At 35.8% G+C, this 20,530-nt stretch overlaps 1 protein-coding gene across 1 annotated transcript in view; it reads left to right on the top strand.

Moving 5' to 3' along the window:
* The window catches only part of DIAPH2 (diaphanous related formin 2), a 243,897-nt gene that overhangs the window by 165,502 nt on the left and 57,865 nt on the right, over positions 1-20,530 (top strand). Inside the window, exon 27 of the mRNA XM_055817800.1 lies at positions 9,608-9,703. Coding sequence (XP_055673775.1) covers positions 9,608-9,703 — 96 coding nt within the window. The remainder of the gene's footprint in view (positions 1-9,607; positions 9,704-20,530) is intronic.

Here is a 20,530-nt window from a genome sequence, read left to right as displayed (position 1 = left end):
TTTTGTGACATCAATTAGTACAATTGACTTAAATTGTTTTAGGACTTGGAATAATTTCAATTGAGTGAGGTCACTACAATATTTAAGTAATAGCTGTGGTGTGCTTTTACCCCAGCCGGCAGCTAAGCCCCACAACTGCTTGCTCACTCCCCCTTTGGTGGGATGGGGGAAAGAATCAGAGGAGTAAATGTAAGAAAACTCGTGGGTTGAGACAAGGGCAGTTTAACAGGCAAAGCAAAAGCCACACAGCAAGCAAAGGAACACGAGGGATTCATTCACCACATCCCATGGGCAGGCAGGAGTTCAGCCATCCCCAGGAGAGCAGGGCCCCATCACAAGTAACAGTGGCTTGGGAAGACAAACGCCATCACTCTGAACGCCCCCCCTTTCCTCCTTCCCCCGGCTTTGTATGCTGAGCATGTGTCACATGGTGTGGGACATCCCTTGGGTCAGGTGGGGTCAGCTGTCCCGGCTGTGTCCCCTCCCAGCTCCCTGTGCCCCCCTGCTCACTGGTGGGGTGGGGTGAGGGGCAGAGCAGCCCTTGGCTCTGTGGAAGTGCTGCTCAGCAGTAACAAAACCATCACTGTACTACTGACTCTGCTTACAGCACAAATTCAAAACATAGCCCCTTGGTAGTTACTATGAAGAAAATTAACTCTATCCCAGTCAAAACCAGTACAAATTGTTTAATTAAAAAAAAAAAGGTAGCAAGAATATGAGTTTCCAAGACTGTTTCTTCCCTAAAATATTGGAGGAGTTTTAAAAGCATTGATGATTTTTCTGCTGCCTTATGTATCTGCTAATCGCATAAATTTAAAAGTCACTTAGTACTGTAATTGAAGCATAGCCTTCAAACAGTAGTAGAACTTGATTACAGATGCATTTAGGTATCATATGGTCATTTTTCTTCGATCTTTTTTTTTTGAGCTGCACAGTCTTTTCCTTCCCACATAGAGGCAATGTCTTCCCATTTGTTACTAAGTAAATCCGTGTTAAAGCCTATTTTTTTAAGTTAAGTGAAAATCATTCTTGCAAGGGGCATAAGTCCATTCAGAATGAGGCTCCAGGGGTAATGCTGATGTATTTAAATTAAATACATTGCTGCTGAAGCAGACCTTGACCACTGTGACATGTTCAGAAAATGAATAACTGTGTGTGTTTCAAAAATTGTTTTCAATAACCTGCCAGTACAACAAAGCATGTTTTTTTCTCATTCTGTTAACTTTATGTAAGCCTGAGATCAGGTTATCATAAACAATGAGCTTAATTGGCAAGCAGGGATTTGTCTAGTTTTGTGAACTGACATAAGATACAAGTTCACTTATCTGTCATACTGTCCTAACTTGTTCTCCTTTAATTAAAAAGTACATAACAGTCATGAGACTGTATTCTAGTGCAAAATGCTGAGGAAGACTGCTTCCTGAAGATATTTATTATGCATACAAAATTAATTTAGCAAATTAATAAAATGCAAATATATGAGGAAAACACACTTTCCAAAAGACACTGAAAACTGACCTTTTTATGTGAATATATTAATGAATAAAAATGATTTAAAAGATGCGGTACTGATTATTGATCAAAAGTTTATACAGGATTCATATTAGACTTATGGAATGTACTTAAAAGTCCACAACAGGGTAGTGCAAAGTGTGAGTAGAAGTATAATTTTGAAACCATTTGGAGAAGCAGGCAGGTAGACAGCACGTGTTACCTAACATGGTATTTGACTGGACTCTTTCAGTAAGGGCCCAAATTTAGGAAAAAATTCCTGGGAAGTTGCTGTAAATTTTTGCCCGAATGGCTGTGCAATATTTACACTGTTTATTAACTTGTATTACTATGTAGTTAGTATATTTGTACTAACGAGTATAAGATGTTTTGCAACGTACATGTGAGTATTGCCATTACTGGAAAATGAAAGCGCACCAGTAAAATAGTTGGTTATTCCTGCAGTTATCAGCAGACAAGGAAAAGGGAAGGCAGCAAAACACTTCAGGTAGAAGAGCATGTTCCCAGGGCCTCTTTGATCCTTAGCTGTGCATCTGAACCACAGAAACAAAGTAGGAAGGAGGTGGATCATGTTTTGGATGCATGGGCTGAGATCCGCTGTGGCTTTAAGTGACTTGCAGTTTCTGTAATTCTAAGTTATTCAAGTACCTTAAAAAGCCCAAGCTATTTCGTTGTTTCATTTTACCATCAATAGTGCTACCTCAGTTCTTCTGTTTCATTTAAGACCAATACTAGTTATTGGGATTTTTTATGTTCTAATCAAAATATCCTTTCTAGTACAAACTGGAAAAGCAGTCATCATGAAGGTCCTGAAAAAATCTGCTAGAAGATGCTTATTCCTACCTTTTTTGATAGATGATAACATGCTAAAAGCTGAGGTAAAACTTTGTGCAAGAGAGGCCACAAAAAGAAACTGAAATTGATCTCACTGAGTTTCTAGTTGTTCCAATCTAAATCAGAAAATAATGTTTCTCATTCCCTTCTCTAGTATGTAGTGAAAATTTTGAGCTGGGAAAAAATGCGACTGTTTATTTTGTGCATGGAAATATAGCTAACATTTGGAAGCAATGTTTAGATAAAACCTCTTCCAAATTTACTTTAACACTGTGCATAAATCGACTCATTATTTGTGTTCCGTAATGAGGAGAGGGGAAAGAAAGTTCAAATATTTCAATACTTGTACTCAAAAAAAAAAAAAAAAAAAGGTAAAAAAGGAAGTTAAATATTTAAAAATGTCTTTTGAAAATAGGTCATAAGAAGTGAGCTTGGCTTTAGGGGAATTTTAACTTGTCTTCTTGAAGAAGTTAAGGACATGTTTTTTCGGACATTTGGTACGATTCTTTAGAGGAGCAAAGCTAAAAACTCCCATGAAGTTGAAATCGTTGGAGCCAGCCACTACCACAGAAGCAAGTTCAAGAATGCCTACTGAATCAGAGACAACCCAAGTAGTTAAATAATCCCATCTTTATAGAGAGTCTATGAAAGAGCTCTGATTTTATGTGCATTTACCATTCGTGGTTCAAGTTACTCCCTGAACTATGTTTTCTACCACGTTTTCTAGGGTGATCTTTCAGCAGTGCTCTTTTAATTGCAAGAATGACTTTAAAAGTCTCATAAGCTACAACAGACTAAACACATTTCAGTTTCCAATATGAAATTTTAGTAGCAGTTATTTTTTTGAAAAAGACAAGACAGTAAAACCTGTTGTTCTAGCTGGGCTTTAGCTTTTATTGTTCCTCAGGCTAGCAGAATGATACTTTTCCCCTATATTTTTTTGTCAATTTTCATTTTAATCATCTGAGCAATAAATAGAAAACAATGTTACTTTGCATTTGATATCAGGAGGTGTGGATGTTGGGGTCTCTTTTGGAGGTTTAGATGGGATTGGTCAGGAAGTGATAAAAGATTGTAGTATCGACAAAAAGGACTCTAAATCTAACCTAAGGGTTGTTTTTCATCAGGTGGTAGCAAAGGGAAATATTTTATCTTCATCTCCATGTTAAACTGATTTCTCTGTTTCAGAGGAATGCTGTTGAAACAGAGAAAATGGCTACAGAAGCAGGTGAAGGATTGCATTTACTCTGTGAAAAATAAGATTGAGTAAACATTCTTCATCATTCTCAAGTGTTTGTTTTCTATCTTTATAACACAGTCCTCATGGTTAATTTAGCAGTGTACAGATTATGCAAAAATAAATTACTTAGTGAACTTGCAGTAGAACTGAGGAATCTTAGTTCTACATCTGTGTCAGATTTAGTCATAGAGTGCAAAAGCAGGCTCTTTCAAATAATTATTTTAAAGAATGAAGTTACTTTAATCCCACTGCTGTGTTCCAGGGGTGGGTTAAATGTCAGCTCCGTATACTTACTTGTGTTGGGTAAAAGACCTCATGTGCTTGATGAGCTTTATCTCTGGACTGTGTTAACTGCTTAAACTGTTTTTGCACAAATTCTTATAGAGTGGATACAAGCAACATAAGGCATACAGAACAGCAAAGCATCTTGATTTTTTATTTTAAAACATTTCCTATCTCAAGTACTTGTCAAAGAGAGATTTCATATGAGGAGGGTGATAATTAAAAAACTTAAATGTACATACAAAGCAGAAGGGAGATTTGGTGACAACAGGACTTGTGTAAAAGCATGCCTGAAACTTCTAGTCCTTCATGTATTGATTATTTTTGTAAATCATGATGTTATATTTTCAAGGGAGGCTTAAGGATTGTGCGGTACTGTTGCAGTCTTTCCTGCAATAGTCTTGCACATGCAGAGGCACACTGAGATTATTTTTACCTTTTTCGAAAATGTTTCTTTTCCTGCCGTGTTTCTAAATATTTACAATTTTAAAGTTAATATTGTTGTTCCATCTCCCCATGCCACTTGCCGATGGATAAAATATCAAGAACAGCTTGAATCTGAGGCAGGTTATCTGTCCTTGGAAAGCTCAAGTTTAAAAAGAATGTTCTGGAAACACATTATATGCTTTGTTTCCATCTGATCTTTATTTCTTTGGGAAGTGCTTTACATTAGAGTCAAACTGCTAATTAATTGTAAAGCTTTGAATTCAGTGTGTTATATAAAGAAAAATTAAGACAGACTAGTCATACCTGATCACACACTTTCTAATATATTTTTGTCTTGATAAATATCCTAAACAAACAATTCTGATTTGGAAGGACAGTTTTCTTCATAAGTACAAAGGTCATATCTGTACTAGAAGGCATGTGAAAATAAAAACACTTGCCTCAAAACTAAGGACTTAGTTCACAACTACAAATGAGCCAGACATTGTTGTTCACAGTGCAATTTATGCGGCAGCCGAACTGCCAATAACTGGGTTCTTACACTCGTTCCCCATGTTATCGCACACCCTTTTTAAATATAAGCCGTCAATAAGGAGTTGCAGATTGATGCTTTAGGTAGACCAGATTGAAAAGATCATGTGACTTACACACCTGCTGTTCCCTGTGCTATATCATACAATCCCTTTCAGAATTTTTTCCTTCAACCTTAAAATCTTTAGACTTGTTATTCCCACGGTCTTGTTTGGAAGTCCATTCTAGAACATGATTTTTTGCTTGCAAAGATACTTCTATTGACTCAGCCTGAATGTTTTCCTGTTAGCTGCTGTACCAGAACAGCCCTCTCTCGGGGAAGTTATCTGTTGGGATGAGTTTTCTCTCTTGGGACTTTACACATTCTAAGCACAGAAGGAGGTGTCATAGCTCTTTTCAGTGCCTGCTTTATGTAGTCTAAAGAAATCGTACTGCCTCAGGCATTTCTTATTAGAATCCACTCCCCTGGTTATTGTAAAAGCTTTCCTAGTTGTGATTTGTCTTCTGTGAATGCCATAATCAAGTTTGTATACCACTACTCCGGGAAATGGCATATGCTGACTTTTAAACACAGATTGGTAATTCATCATTGTTTCTTTGGTCACTTCTTTGTATTGCTCCTGGCTTGCACCTAAGTTATACACGTTTATTCTATTTCTATTATTTTAATTTAGTTTCTTATTCCAAATGTTATGCATGCTGATCTTATCTTTCAAGATGTTAGTATTTCTTATTTATATGTCATCTGTTGTTACAGCAAATCCACTAATTAGGTTTTCAGACAAATTAAGGTGATAAGCTCTCAATAAGCTTATCATATATAATAATAATCAAAAATCACAATAATCAATAAGGTGATAAGCTGCCTGTCTATAAACAACCTTTTTTTGTTATTCAACCAGATATTTAAATAATAACCATCTTTTGCACTTTCCACTAACGAAGTAGGCAGGTATTATATCAAATGTTGAAGACCAGATAAATGAGACAGAAAACTTTTCTAGCCAAATGAAGTGCAGTACATTGCATTAATAGAAACCATAAATTTAATCTAATATCTTTGGCAGAACTACACTACCATAATTTTGTGTTTTGTTGTCTTGGAAAGGCCTCTTATACTACAAGGTGATGGCTATCATACTTTTTTTACCCCCAGCTAATGTTTTGTTTTTTCTAATAAATTCTACATTTGCGGTTCTCAAATAATAATGGTAGCTACTGAGTTATTTCAGATGGCATGTTAATTTCATAGAGATTTGCTGTTTGCTTCCACATCAGCTGAGAAAACTTTATATTAGCTGATTTGGCATTATTCACCTGTGGTCATTTGTCTGTCTTGTGTTTGTTCCAAGGGGCAGTACTGTTTGTGTGTGCTAACAGTGAAGAATTCACCCAGTTTGACTGTGTTGAGATTATTATACATCTGTAGTAATAGTCACTGTTGTGTTTGTAATACTGTCTTTCACCCCTCACCTACCACCCTTTAAATAGTCAGTTTCTGATTTAATTTCTTATTTTCTAGTTTACCAAAGGTCTCCTTTTTTGAAATTGGCAGTCTAAGTCCAGAGTACTAATGTTTAGAATGTCATTTAACCTAAAAATCTGACCACAGATACTAAATGCTTATTAAGAACAGTTCATCTGAAGTCTGTTGTTATTTATAAAATGAAAGTGTAAAATCCAGAGTATTGCCTTTATAGACAGCGGATTTGTTTGTAGATGCATGGTATGACTATTCCTCAGCATTTATAAGTGGATTGATTTTATGCCAGTGTCTTTCAAACACACTTTTATGTTATCATGTACTGTAATTACCTTTTAATTTTCCCTTTTCTGTTCCGTTCCCTATAACTGGTAAAAAAATACAAAAAGTTTAGGTATCTTGATATTAAGATTGCCTGTGCACCTCAAGTGTGACTTTGTTCATTATATATTTTTTTTTTCTCTGTGCCTCTCAGCTTGCTTGGGACTCTTCAGTATAAGAAGCAATAACATTGTTCTATGGAAGAAGAGGGTTATTTTTTGTCTTCATTATTATAATTAAAAGTGGCCAAAATCTGTTGACTATCACTGGTCTAAATTGTGGGACCTGCAAGAAGACGAGTTTTACTGTAACCTCCTAATAATGCACACATTTTCAAAACAGTCTGCATGTGCTAAGCCAAATCTGCAATAATTATTAGTCTGAAATCCAAATTAAAACAAGTCAGGCTTGTAGTTAACACATCAATTAATGATTAAGAATTTATTTGCCTTTTGAGTTCTGTCTAATACCTGTAGTGACTCTGGGTCTTTGCGAAGCCTAATCAAAGCTTGCAGATTTTTTTGCTCGAATGCATACATTTGGTCTGTCTTCAATGGTTGGGAACAACTTGGAAAAGAAAGAATGAGGATGAATATTACTTGTTCCAGCTGAATCCTCTATCCTTGTGTACAGTGGAATATATCTAAAAGAGACGTAAGGATTATATATTTCATTTCCACTGACAATTTCTGTTGGAAACAAGGTCCTCTGTTTCAAAATTTCTGGTGTATTTTGTCTTTGTTTCTGATTTGTCTACAAGGTTTGTAGGTAGTGTTAAAAAAAAAAAGGCAAATCAAAGAGATAGCTAGTAATATGTGAAGTACCTCAGCAAGAACTGTGAGGAAAAGCTGAGAAATCTGTGGCATTTTATTTATGAATTTTAATTAAAGCTAACTAAAAACACAGTTCTTTGTCTGGTTGCTGCTTAATCACCTGACAACTTCAATTAGGATGCAGTGCTGAGATCAGACCTAGCATAAATTCTGATTTGAGGAGTTAAAAATCTCATCACTGTGTTCTACAGCTTCCTTAATTTATGTGTCTTTATATTGTATATTTTGATATTCCAAAACCAGGGTGGGTGTTTAACAGTTGCACTAATTAGCAGGTAGAGTAGCACACTCAGCAAAAAAAGAAGTGGAAGGCTACATAAACATTTATAAAGTATTGAAGGATTTTAGTCTTTGAATAAACTCTGCCAACTCGTTTTTATTTTAAATGAAGATCGAATGATACAGTAATTTTTCTACACATAATATATTCTAACATGTTAACTAATTCAATGTATTACAGTTTCATCCATTAAATATTTCAGACCAACTTGATGTGTATTAGTTTGGGCAATGTGTATTCACAGACCTTTGATTTAAACAGTAAATTTAATACAGAGCCAACAATAAATCAATGAATAAGCATGTGTAGGATAAGGAGCACCGAAAAAAGTAATTATTTTGTGTGCTTTAGACATGATTCTGGCCTTGTATATGTGAGTGTGAATTGAGAGAAGCTAATTTACTTATTTATTTTGTGGGAGCTTAGTTTTTTAAGAGTTTTAGTTGGAATGTAATTAAAACTGGTATTTCAGAGCCTTCTGCTGCTTGCTGCTCTTGCTCTTTTTCATCTTACACTGGAGAGAACTTTATGTATGTGTTGTGTATTGTGCGTAGTGGTTTAAATTATGTTGATGTATAATTTACATTTATCAAGTAGTTACACTGGTGATCATCATGTAGAAATTAAAACAAGGTACTGTTTTAGAATTGGCATCCTCGTATATTAGGTCTGGATTTAGTCTAATAAATCTAAATGTAATAGAGAACCAGGGCAGAATACCTTTTGCATTAATAAGCTGCTTTTAAACTTGAACATTTGTGAGCTTGAATGTGCATTTAACCTCCTACACTTTGTGTGAGTCAGAAGTGGTTTACTCTAATGTAAATCTTTTTGCATAAAGTAATTATCTTCCCACTCTGTCTTGGAGAAATTTACATTAACTTCAAGTCTGAGAGATGTGAATAAAATGTCCACCTACCTGCTGAGTCTAGTCTGTATTTTAGTTTTGGGTTATAACACAGACGTGTGAACAGAAAAAGAGGCATTCAGTAGTTTTGAAACACTGCAGTTCTATGACCTCTATTTCTCATACTGTTGAATGCTGCTATCAACTGTTATTAAAAGACTGAAATGCAAAGGAAGTTAAAGACTTAAATATGTGTAATGTCAGTCATCTTTCTATGCAGATTTTCATAATGCGCCATAAAGTCCAGCAATTTAAAGGCTCCAGGTTAGCTTGGATATGAAAAAAAGCAAGAGGAAGATTTAGCAGAAGTAGGATTCAGTTTTTAAGAATTGTTATGCCACCTGCTTTCCCTGTGTCATTCTCCCCTCAGTTCTTTCCTTGCCTTTACCTTAAGATCATCCATTGTGTACAGTTACATGTGTAGCATATGGGGGGTGTATCCTTGTATGTCGTATAGATAATTTTTTTTTTTTCCAAGGATTTAATGCATCATGAAGACAGGAGCTAATGTATAAAATATTTGTAGTACTACAGTATTTCACTTTGTGTCATTCACTTCCATCAGATTTTCCATGTGCATTGATTAAATCAAAAAGAGATGACCTGTTTCTGCTTCAGGAAAGTCTTAGAAGAATTTAACAGTGAAACAGCAGTCATTCACCAGCAGCTGTCTATCTGCATGCTGAAGATGTCATCAATAATGCACGAGATAACATCTCTAAGTTGAAAGAACAGTAGGATTGGCATCAATTTTGCTTAATAGAGCATCATACACAAACTAGGCAGTGATACCTGAAGCACTGACAGCATCCATTACATTAAAATGTATATGTCTCTTATTTGGAAGCGTTATGTACACTTGACAACACTTTTTTTTTCTTTCTGAAGGCTGATTTCAATTGCAATGAGATTAATCCTATTTTTCTGCTGCTCTCAGAGGGTGATGAGACGGGAGTGATGGATAGTCTGCTGGAGGCCTTGCAGTCAGGAGCAGCATTCAGAGATCGCAGGAAACGAACACCAAGAGGACAAGGTAGGATGGTTTCTAAAAACTTTTAGTTATAAACTCAGTGGGCAAAAGTTGTTCTGCCAAGATTTACCAGCAGTTTTCGCTGAAAACCATTGAGCTTCTGTTGGTTATTGAGCTACTGTGAAAACTCAGCATCCCCTTACTGATCAAGGATTTTTAACTTGATAAATGTATCTTCAGATAATTGTGTGCCCTAAGATATCACGGGGGTTCCTGTTGTGTTTGAAGCGGCATTTAAAACATTGCTGCACAAAGTATGTTTGTCTTCATCTTTAAAACTATAATTAATTTATTCTAGGTGGTGCTGTGAAAAATATTATCTATTTACACCAACAAAAGTTTGGGCATATAACTGATAGTCTTTTTCAAGCACTAGTTTTAGATATGTTCTGGTTTGGTTGGAAGTTACAGCATGCGTAGTCACAAAAATCAAATTACAATAAGGTACCTTCTCTTTCTTGAGGGTAACAGTAGTATGGCACTGAATTTAGCCTGGTGTACTTGGTTTAGTCTGAACGATTACTGCTTCCTGCTAAGCTGGTTTTGAGAAAATTTGAGAGAAGGCTAAGTGACTGCAGTGTTTCGTCTGCTCACTTTGCTTACAATACGCCGTTTGCATACAGTTTGTGAACTGCATTTACTCTGCATTTATGTTTCATGAAGGTTCATGGTAGTATACTGCATTTTGCAGTTTTTCATTTAAAACACGTCTTAGAGTAAAAAATACAGTCTTAAAAATTTACAGTTGAAATATCATAGTTATTTGGAATAAAGTCAAAAGCTTATATTGGATATGTTCTGCTAAAGTTTGGCAAAATGGTGTCGTCTTATTTTATAAATAAGCCATGTTCATCTACCTAATCCACAATGAGCTAGGGTTAGATTCATGTTGGCTGATTTTTAGATTATTTTTTTTTCTTAGAGAAACAGAAGACTAAGGGCAAATTCTGCTACGCTCTTTCGTCTAGCTAGCAAAGATGGTATATAATTATTTTTAATTTGCCATATGTCTGATCTTATGGAAAAAGTAAAAAGAATCATAGATTCACTTCGGTTGAAAAGATCCTTAAGATCATCAAATCCAACTATTAACCCAGGACTGCCAAGTTACATAATTCATTCTAAGAAATTAATTCTGCTACAGTTCCAGTATCATTCTTAATTCTGAGCTTGTTTCTGCTCTCAGATCAGAACTGAAAGAACTCCTCGATCAAAATGTGTTTTTTCCCATATCTTGAGAAATATCATTGTAAGAGAATGTCTCTCTGTGTTGTGGCTTGAGGAGAGATTTGTCACCCAGTGGTGACAAAGAAAAGCTTCCCAGGGACCAGAGGTGATTGCACAAAATCTGCTGCAGCTGAGAAAGCCGATGAGATGACTGAACCCAGGTCCAAAACCAGGGACTCCTCTGCAACAATAGGGGTAGAGCTAGTTAAAAATCCCTTTTATTTCTCTTCTGTTTCATATAGTCACCGTGACTTCTGTGTGTTTGAAAGTTCATTGTATCAGTTGATATTCTATTGTGTTCATGCTTAATTTAATTTAAATTTTAAGGAGTTGATTGAGTTTGGGGAACTTGCTGTGAGAGAAGGTCTAAGTAATCTGTTTCCAAGCTCTCACTAACTATAAGTCTTCTCATGAGTGGGTAAGACCATTATGTGAAGTTCTCAGTGGGCAGCTAAAACTTTAGACTAGAAGCAATATATGTTACTCACAGTTAAGTGCCTGATTTAAACCATTACATAATTTTTCTCATGTGATTTGGGAACACACATGGCATCTAGTCAGTAATTTGTCTACATACAAATCAGAAAACACTTTAAAAAATGGCTATAACGTCTGTAAGCAGTGACCTATAGCATTAAAAAAGCAGGGACCATGTTTCCAAAATTCCCTATCTCCCCTTATAAACTGGAAGGGACAGGGACAGTTTAGTCATGGTACCATCAGTAGGCTCTTGAGTGTTCTGGAGAGTTTCATCCAGTGAGATTTTAGTAACCAGGTAACTGCACGCCAGCTCTTGTTCTGTGAAAGAAAGAAAAAGTAAATAAAAGCTATGGAAGGAAGAGGCTGGAGGATTTCTGGGCTTGCTGGGTCATGTGGTTGTGCTCGACAAGCATATAGCAAATGGTATAGTACTGTCTATACATGGAGCACAGCGTAGGAGTTTCCCCCTTACTTTATTGATAGCTTGCTGCACTGTCCTGTGATCAGCATGCATTCTTAACACACAGAGGGGAAAAATGAAGAAAAAAAATAATAATAAAAAAAAAGTTTTGAGAAGAAAAATTGTTGTTTTCTGCCTGTTTGGACACAGATTTCATTTTTTCTGTCAGTTGTGCCTGGTAGTTTAAAATTAGTGAGGAAAAAATGATGCTTGATTACTCTTTGTGGGTTTATTAATTACTTGGTAAAAGATAGCCCCTACAGAAAGCCTAAAAGCAAACTAAAAAACAAACACAAACAAAGTGCCCCCCAAAATGCTCAGCAATACAGTGAGTTCATGTGTACATTTTCATGGATGTGCTGTAGGTCTGTCCTATTGCAAACTTGTTTATTCTCTTTGTATCTGCTTGGGGTGAAAATGAAAACTATGGAAGGTTACAACTGTGTCAATGGTTACAACCAGTAGACAATGAAAATCTGGCTTTTGTTATATTGTCTTTCGGTGGTTTCACAGAGTAAATTTAACTCAAAGGAGCAAACTGCACCATCACTACTAATAGCATTCTTGATCAGTTTAGCTCAAAAGGAAAAAACCCCACAACTTTCCAAAATAAAAACCTCTGTAACAGCATGTGTTCACTGCTGGTGTTAGGCAAGTTGGACTGGGAATGATCATTTCATTTGAATGACAGAGCTCCAGTTACTATAGGCCTACAACTGCCCCAGAAGTGTCAGTCTACCAAAGATACCTACTCAGTTAGCCTTTTGTACAGACATCACTGATGTACCTTGTAGCATACGTTTGTGCTTGTACGGTCATGTCTTGAAAATGTTGAGTGAGAAATGAGGGTATGAGGTGGAGATAGGAAGGGAGTGGTTCATCTAGAACGGCACCCCTACACCATGGGGACTACTCAATATCACAGTATTCCTACTGGGCAAAAAAAGTCTGTTGAGATGTACAGGAGAAACTAACTTAAAATATGTTTAACTGCATTGTCTTCATTTGTTTACTAAGCCTATAAATGAAAAGCTACACTTCAATGGTTTGCATGGTAACTATAGACATTTTCAGTAAAAATCTTTTTGTTACTAATAAAAAATTCCCTTCCTCCTCCCCTAGTTTTTCATTCCATTTTACTCTAATGTATTCTTTGTTATGTAGACTTTTCAATGTGCAAAAAGTTTTACTGTGGTTTCTCTCTTCTAAGGTTATTCCTGTGTCTGTATTGTCTCTAGCTACTGGATTTTTGAGTACAGAGATTGTAGTTTCAGTAGATTGCTTATAGAGGCTATAAAATAATAATTAGAAATCAGGTTTTAGAAATGTTGCTTCCTCTTCCAAAAATATACTTGCTTTTTGCAAGTTTGCTAATATTGGAATGAGAGTATAATGAAAAACAGTATTAGGTGGCATTCATGACAGAGTTAACAGTTTAAAATGTGTGTCCAGCACTACTGTTGCACCAATTATCCCTGACCTTTTTTTCTGGCCTTGGGGTATGGTATTATTAAAGAAGACTGATTCAGGAATATTTTCTCTCTAATATTAGTTTAAGCAAATTTCTGCACAGAGCTAACTATTGTGTTAGGGTTCTTTCTGTAAGCGGCTAAATTTTTTGGAATTTAATTTTATTTTTTTCAGAAATGTTAATAACTAGTGCCCTCTCCTATACAGCCAAACTATTGCAACTGCAGTGATAGTATGTGCTATTATTTCTGTAGTTTTTTGCTACTGGGAAGGTATAGCTATAAGGAACATACATGCAAGTTCTTTTTGCTTTAGATCTCAGCGTAAAAATATTTATCAAATATTTAAGGTGCTCTGTTAGTATGTGGTTTGGGTTATTTTTTAATCCATGCATCAAAATCAGGTCAGTACAGTGGGGTGCATAGTAACTACAATATAGGAACTTTTGAATTTTGTGTCCTTGTGTTGCTACACTGTCATTACTATTTCCATATTGGCAAACCACCTTGAGAGGGAAAAAAAAAGAATGAACCTCCCTTGTTTAGTTTCAAGATCTAATTTGAATCTGTTATGCAAGCCATTTGAAGTGCTGCCACCACTTGTTTAAGTTCTGTAAGAACTTAAGTTGAGGCAATGGTATGTTACTACTTTTTCATAACTTTTGATAATTTTCAAATGGCATTCAGATGCTTCCTTTAATTAAAATTTTTTTTAATTAAAAACTGTAGGTTAATATCTTGCATCAAAGTTCCTCAGAATTCTAATAAAAATGTTAAAGTTTTAAGAATTTTGTGTCTTTGGCTTGAAGATGTAGCTATGCTTAACATTAAAGGCTGACTTCTATGTTTACCTTTGCATTGATTATATGAAATAAATTCTTGAAAGTTAGTTAGGTTTCTGCATGCACAATCCATATTTACCTAAAACACAATCAAATAAAAAATCTTGAGTCAAAGTGGTTTTGGTTGCCTGAAAGCATTATGAATCATTTTTTATGTGGCAGTTTAGCAAATAAACTGATTTTTGACATGCTTACATCTGTCTGTAAATGGAGGAGAAGATTCATCATTGTTAAAATCCAAAAATGCGGTATAACTTTATTTTTAACAGATCATGATTTGTGCTTCACTAAAATGGTGTTTTGAATAGCCTTGTTTGCTGTCTTTCAGTTGAACAGTGTGTCATCGTCTTTATCATTAAGTATCCGTTATGTAGTTAAAAATATCCATAATAGACTATAAAAATGCTTGTCTGAATTTTTTAAAAAGAGTATGTATTTTAAACATATTTGGTCATCTTTTTAAGCATCCCATGGTAAAGAACTAGTATTCCTATTTTATGTTCAGTTACCATCTCTTAATTTTTTGGTTATTTTACTTTGAGAAGCCAAGTATGTAAAAGCATGTTTGCCGCCTCAGTTATATAATAGAGTTTTTTTGCTTACAGTCAGGACTCGTGGACTAATGAGACACATGTGGTCTAAGTGCTTCAGAATTATCACAACTATAATAGCAAGAGCTAAACAAGGATCACCAATAATACACTTACTGGTTTTGCCATCGAGGCATTATCGTGAGATTTAAGTTTGCTTTTATTTCTAAATATAAGTATGGGTAGTATAAGGAAAAATCTATTTATAGCACCATTCAAATCAAGATTTAGCAAATTACCTTAGTCCAGAGAGCTCCATAAACAGTCCCAAAGCTATTTAAAAACAGGTATTTGTGTTGTAATCTGTTTTTACTGTGTATGCATTTTAGCTTATGGTTTTGTAATTAAAGGAGTAATATTAGATAATATATTATTCTGGTGGCTTAACATGAAAGCAGCAGCTGTGGTATGCAGAGGCATTTACTTGGCATTTCAGAGGCATTCTGCTAACGAACAAGGTGAAGGAGAAGTGGTGAAACAAGGAGGGGAAAAAGGAACTAATGCAGCTTTTAACCTCCAGCCTGCTTAGACTCGATTCTTCAGGTTTTTAGATGGACAGCACTCTTCAGCGTGCAGGGAATGAAGAGGCTCTGATTATACCTCAGTAAGGACATAAAGACAAAAAATCAAGAAGTATATATGTCTGAATAATTGTTTTCACCCGTATTATTGTGTTAATTATCCTTCTTTGGAGCCAGTATTGAAGGTTGATTAGTTTTTCAAATTGATTGTCTGATCTTGGTATGCATGAGATTGTTCACATGTTGACTTAGAGTGTGTCAAGGGCTTAATGAACATTTGGTAAACTAGACAGATGTAGAGCAATGGTATTGTGAACTCCAGACTCTCCATATATTGCTGCTGCTCTGTCTAATTCTAAGTTGTTACTTGCCATTTTATTTTAGGGTGTTTTTTTCTGAGACAAGAATCTTACCTGAATAAATGAAAATTCGCCATGAAATGGCAATGGCATATACGCATTCTAAAGAATGTCCTTCAAAAAGATGGTACTTTATAACTGTAATGCCATCGGAGTTTGTCATTCATCCAAAGCCTTTAATAACTTAGACAGACTAAGGAGAGTTATGTGCCTCTTCTTTTATTAGTGGAAGTGCTTCAAAATGCATTTCAGCATAGTATGAAAAGTATTCCCTGTAAGTTCTTCTGGAAAAGAGGTACGTAAAATTTTACACTGAAAGTGTCAGAACACTTTTCAAGTTTTAGCATTTTAAAAAATCACCACTGGTGCTACTTAATCAAATTGTCCTAAGATCCCAAATATGAAGTTATAATTTTTTTGGTACTTAAGACGTAGCAGAGTGCCTCTTTCCTTTTGAAGAAAGAACACTTTGTCCTTCAGTGATGATGAGAATGACATGCAAGTGCTGAGGATTATTCTGCAGCCTCATGACATTTGTAAATAGCGTCATGTCATATCTGAGCTGATGCCAGCCAGTTGCAGGGCTGTGCCAGTTGCTTCAGACATTGAAACTGACTGTTATATTATTTTCTTTAAAATTCGGGGGTTTTTTGTCCGTTTCATCTAGGCCTCTGAAGGTACCCAGAACATCTATAGAGTTCATACAGAGTGTATATTATGGAGTTTCTTTTTCTGAGAGTTGACCTGGCACAGTTGCTTCTGAAGCTCTTAAAAGCATTTAGAATTCTAAAGCCTTTTTGAATGTTCTACATTGTGAAATAGATTTTTTTAGAACTAAAACGAAGTTTTTCTGTGAATTGGTGAATTAATTGTTCGTAGTAACCAGCCTCTCAAAAAGAGTAATCCTGAAGGAGGCTGTCGAGTTCACATGGTAGAATTTTGTATGAGTTGGAAGTCACCCACAGTTCTGAATTATTTTTTTTATTTTATTTTTTAATTCACACTGAATCTGAAAACTGTTCTGTTGTAATGAGATGTGTCTTGCTAGGTGGTAAGGCCTACATTTCTAGAGATGCATCATAGAGTTTTGGCCACATCTGTATGCGGTAGCTGAAGTTAAAGAAACTACTTTTACACACGGAGAAAGGATATTCATGCATTCCTTTCCCAACTACATGAGTAGTAATGACTGATATGCAAGGCTAACTTAATTTGCATTTGGACATTTGAATTTTCTGTGTCAGTGCTGACACTGTTATCATGCAATTATTGTGAAATGCTTCTATTTCAAAAATTTTTGGCCACAGTACTGTTTACTGAGGTAATGCACATTGGCTTTAATATTTTAATATATATATACATAATGAATGTAAAGGAAAGAGATGAAAGTCACTGTTGCAGAGTATGACTTGATAGCAGATTAATTTAAATGACATCAGGTTAAAACGGTTATTTTGCAGATAGGGATGCTTTCTGTTCCATCCTGTTCGAGGCACGTAGCGTAGAACTGACAGTCCTCTACCCTCAGCACAGAGAGGCTGTCACAGGTTTTTTACTAGTGGTTGTCATCTTGACTGTAATAATTAATTTACTTTCTGCAGAGACAATATTCACCCTGCAGGTTATGACATAACAGAACAAATCATGGAGATTCTAATTTTCTTGTTGCATTGTCAGGACCAAATGAGATTCTCTGTTCAGCATACCCAAAATAAGTGTTTAGTTACGAAGTACTAATATCATCTTAGCAGTAGACACATATTAGTAGTTACGCAGTTATTTCTTTGTGTGAGAAGCAAGAGTCTCAGTTGCTGTGTATTTCCTTAACTCTTTTTACTGATGTTTTGAATTTAATAATCTCTGACAGGTGAAACTAAGGATCTAAGCCAGGGGTGTCCAGTGACAGAGGGACAGGTAGAGACCAGCAGTCCCTGTTGGAAAGGAGTAGGAGGACACTATATGTGGACCTGACAATGTAACCCACCTACTTTGCTTTTTTAAATACTTTTCTTTATATCCTTTTCCAACTTAAGTCCCTGATTCTCAAAGAAAAGAAAAAAAAAAAAAAGTCAAGGCAACTTGAATGCTTGAATGTACTGTGCCATCTTTTTTTTTAACCACTTTCTCCAGCAACTTGTTCATACATTTTTGTAGCATTTGTATTTGATGTACTTTTGCCCTGAAACCACAGTCTTTTATTGTTCAACTGCAGTAGGTTCTCAGTGTTTTAAAGGTATCTGGGGGAAGGTTTGTTAATAGCACTGTAATGGATTCCCACCCCACCCCGCTGTGTTTTATTCTGAAGTCTAACAAGTGATGGGTTTAAAAGAGGGTATTGGTGATATCACTCTGTATTCTTTGTGTTGTCTTTATCTGAAAATCTGAAAGCTCTTTACAGAAGTGAGCACTACTCCCCTTTCTACCATTTAACAGATGAGTAAACAAATGCATAGCTCTGCCATCTTTCAAAGCTAGCCTACCCTAGCACTGGTACTGAAAGAGCAGTCTTGCTCTGACAGCTTTTTTTTTTTTTTTTTTTTTTTTCTTCCCAAGCTTGCAATAATTTCAGTGATTCATTTTCACTTTGTAGCTTGCTCAGACCTTTATTTAACTCTGTAGAGGGTCTGTTCTTCATGCAACAAGCTGTACGTAAGCCCAGTCTACTGCAGGCAGCAGTAGGCTGAACAACCAGCTAGTCTGAAGCCAGCTAAGTACCAGTCAGTTGTCTAAATGCTCTTTAGGTTTGGCAATGTCGGTGCTGATCTCAGCCCAGCGAGGATCTTTGGAGGCTCTGAAACACTGCCCCAATGTAACCGTGTTGGCTTCCGAGTGACCTGTCTGCTAAAGACCCAGCAGACATTTCTTTCATTTTATTATAGCTGAACAAGTTAAAAAAAAATAATATCTTGTGTGTGTATCAAGAAGGTAAGTTAAAAAGCATTAAGTAATTAGTGTTCTTTTTTACTGATCTTTCAGGAATTCTGAAATTCTATTTGCATATGAGTTTTCTTGGGGCTTAGCGTGCAATGATGCATTGTAATTACAGTGGAACTAGAAAAATGTCTCTGCAGTATTCCTACCTTTAATGCATGTTTGTATTAAATATCAGAAATACTTGGATAGAAAAGAACTGAAATATTCAAACCAGATAGAACAGTGTAGTTCTCAGCTATGTAGGGAAACATTCAAACAGTTGAAAAAAAATTGGGGGACAGAGTTGGGGACAGACTTTTTAGCATGGCCTGTTGCGATAGGACAAGGGTTAATGGCTTCAAATTAAAACAGGGTAGGTTCAGACTTGATGTAAAGAAGACATTTTATACAGTGAGGGTGGTGAAACAGTGGCACAGGTTGCCCACAGAGGTGGTAGATGCCCCATCCCTGGAAACTTCCAAGGTCACCTTGGACGAGGCTCTGAGCAACCTGATCTAGCGGAAGATGTCCCTGCTCATTGCAGGGGGGGGACTAGCTGGCCTTTAAAGGTCCATTCCAAGCCAAAATAGTCTGTGTTGCTGTGAAAATACAGCATCATGTTCAGTTTAGGAAAGGCTCATATGCAACATAGGGCATTCTTAATGAAGCACGGCCTAAAATTCTGTCAGTACAGTGTGTAAAGGGGAAAAAGAAGTTTGTAAGAAATCTAAAATGTTACTTTGTGTATATTAAAAAAAGAACAACAGGTGGAGTGAGTTACTGTTCAGTTGAAGGAATGATTCTAGATAATGAGTTTGCTTAGTCTAACCAGCAAAAGTCCTTACTGAGGGGCAAATGTCAGGGTGAGTGACAGAAATACCTGGAATAGGCACTCTTGTGTATAACTGCAGCAGTTATGAGACTTGTTGGATGCCGTGCTTGCTGCTGACGCTGGGCCAATTGCTGCACATTGCATCCTTTTCTTCTCTGGAGCAGACTATGTTTCCATCTCCTTGGAGCTTAAATATCTTGCTTATTTCTTGCAGAGAAAGAGAAATCTTGTTTTATTTATGTTCAGCTTGTTCCTTGCATACCTTGTTGAGATTTATTGCATGGTGGGTTTGGTAATGTCTTTGTAATGGCCACCTTCAGCAGTTGGTTGAATGCCTTTTTTAGATAAGTCAGCTGAGACCAATTTGAGGGTATTACTATTTTTCTTCTCAAAAGTTTCACCAATAGGGAAGAAACTTTTCAGGCATTTATTCTACATAGCATTCAGGAGGTTAGTATCTGGCAGAGCTGAGCAGTTTAGGTGTATTAATTGATTCCTTATGAACACTTGTCTGTCAGTATTTTATTCTGTTCACTGACGTGTAATTCTTATTTAGCTTAATTTTTACAGAAGACTGTTTCTAAACAAACAATAATTTCTGATGGAAATATATGGTAAGTTCTATGATACTATTTGGGTTTCAGTGTTCATGTTAAGATTTTAATGCAAAAGAGCAATTTTTAATGTATTTTTAGTGTACTGTAATGAATGATTTAAGCTACTGAACTGGAGAGTACCATTGCAAATAAAAGATCAAAGAATCAAAGTCAATGATAGACAACAGAAAATATCATGAAACAGAAGAATTTGCCTATGAAAAAGTAGAATAGTTTAGCTGAGGAAGCAAACTAGTCTTAATTAGAGTTATAGATAAGACTTTGTATGATCCATGTTACTTTTTTCTGTGCTTAAACTTTTGCTATTATTATGAAGTTAATTAGAGGCATGCTACCAAAAAAAGATGCTTTGATCTTTATAGCTTATTACAAGTGGAAACTTTTACCAATTTTGGGGTACAGATTTTGTAATATCAGCTCGTCCTTAATTTGATTACTTTTATGCTTCTAGGAATTTTTGAGAAGATAATTGTAGGATATTTTCTGTATTGGCAAGTTGTTGGATAGTTTTGTACTATTT

The sequence above is a fragment of the Falco peregrinus genome, chromosome 13, assembly GCF_023634155.1.
Source record: "Falco peregrinus isolate bFalPer1 chromosome 13, bFalPer1.pri, whole genome shotgun sequence".
NCBI lineage: Eukaryota > Metazoa > Chordata > Aves > Falconiformes > Falconidae > Falco > Falco peregrinus.
The sequence above is the reverse complement of the archived record's forward strand: the minus strand, read 5'-3'. Positions and strand labels throughout refer to the sequence as shown.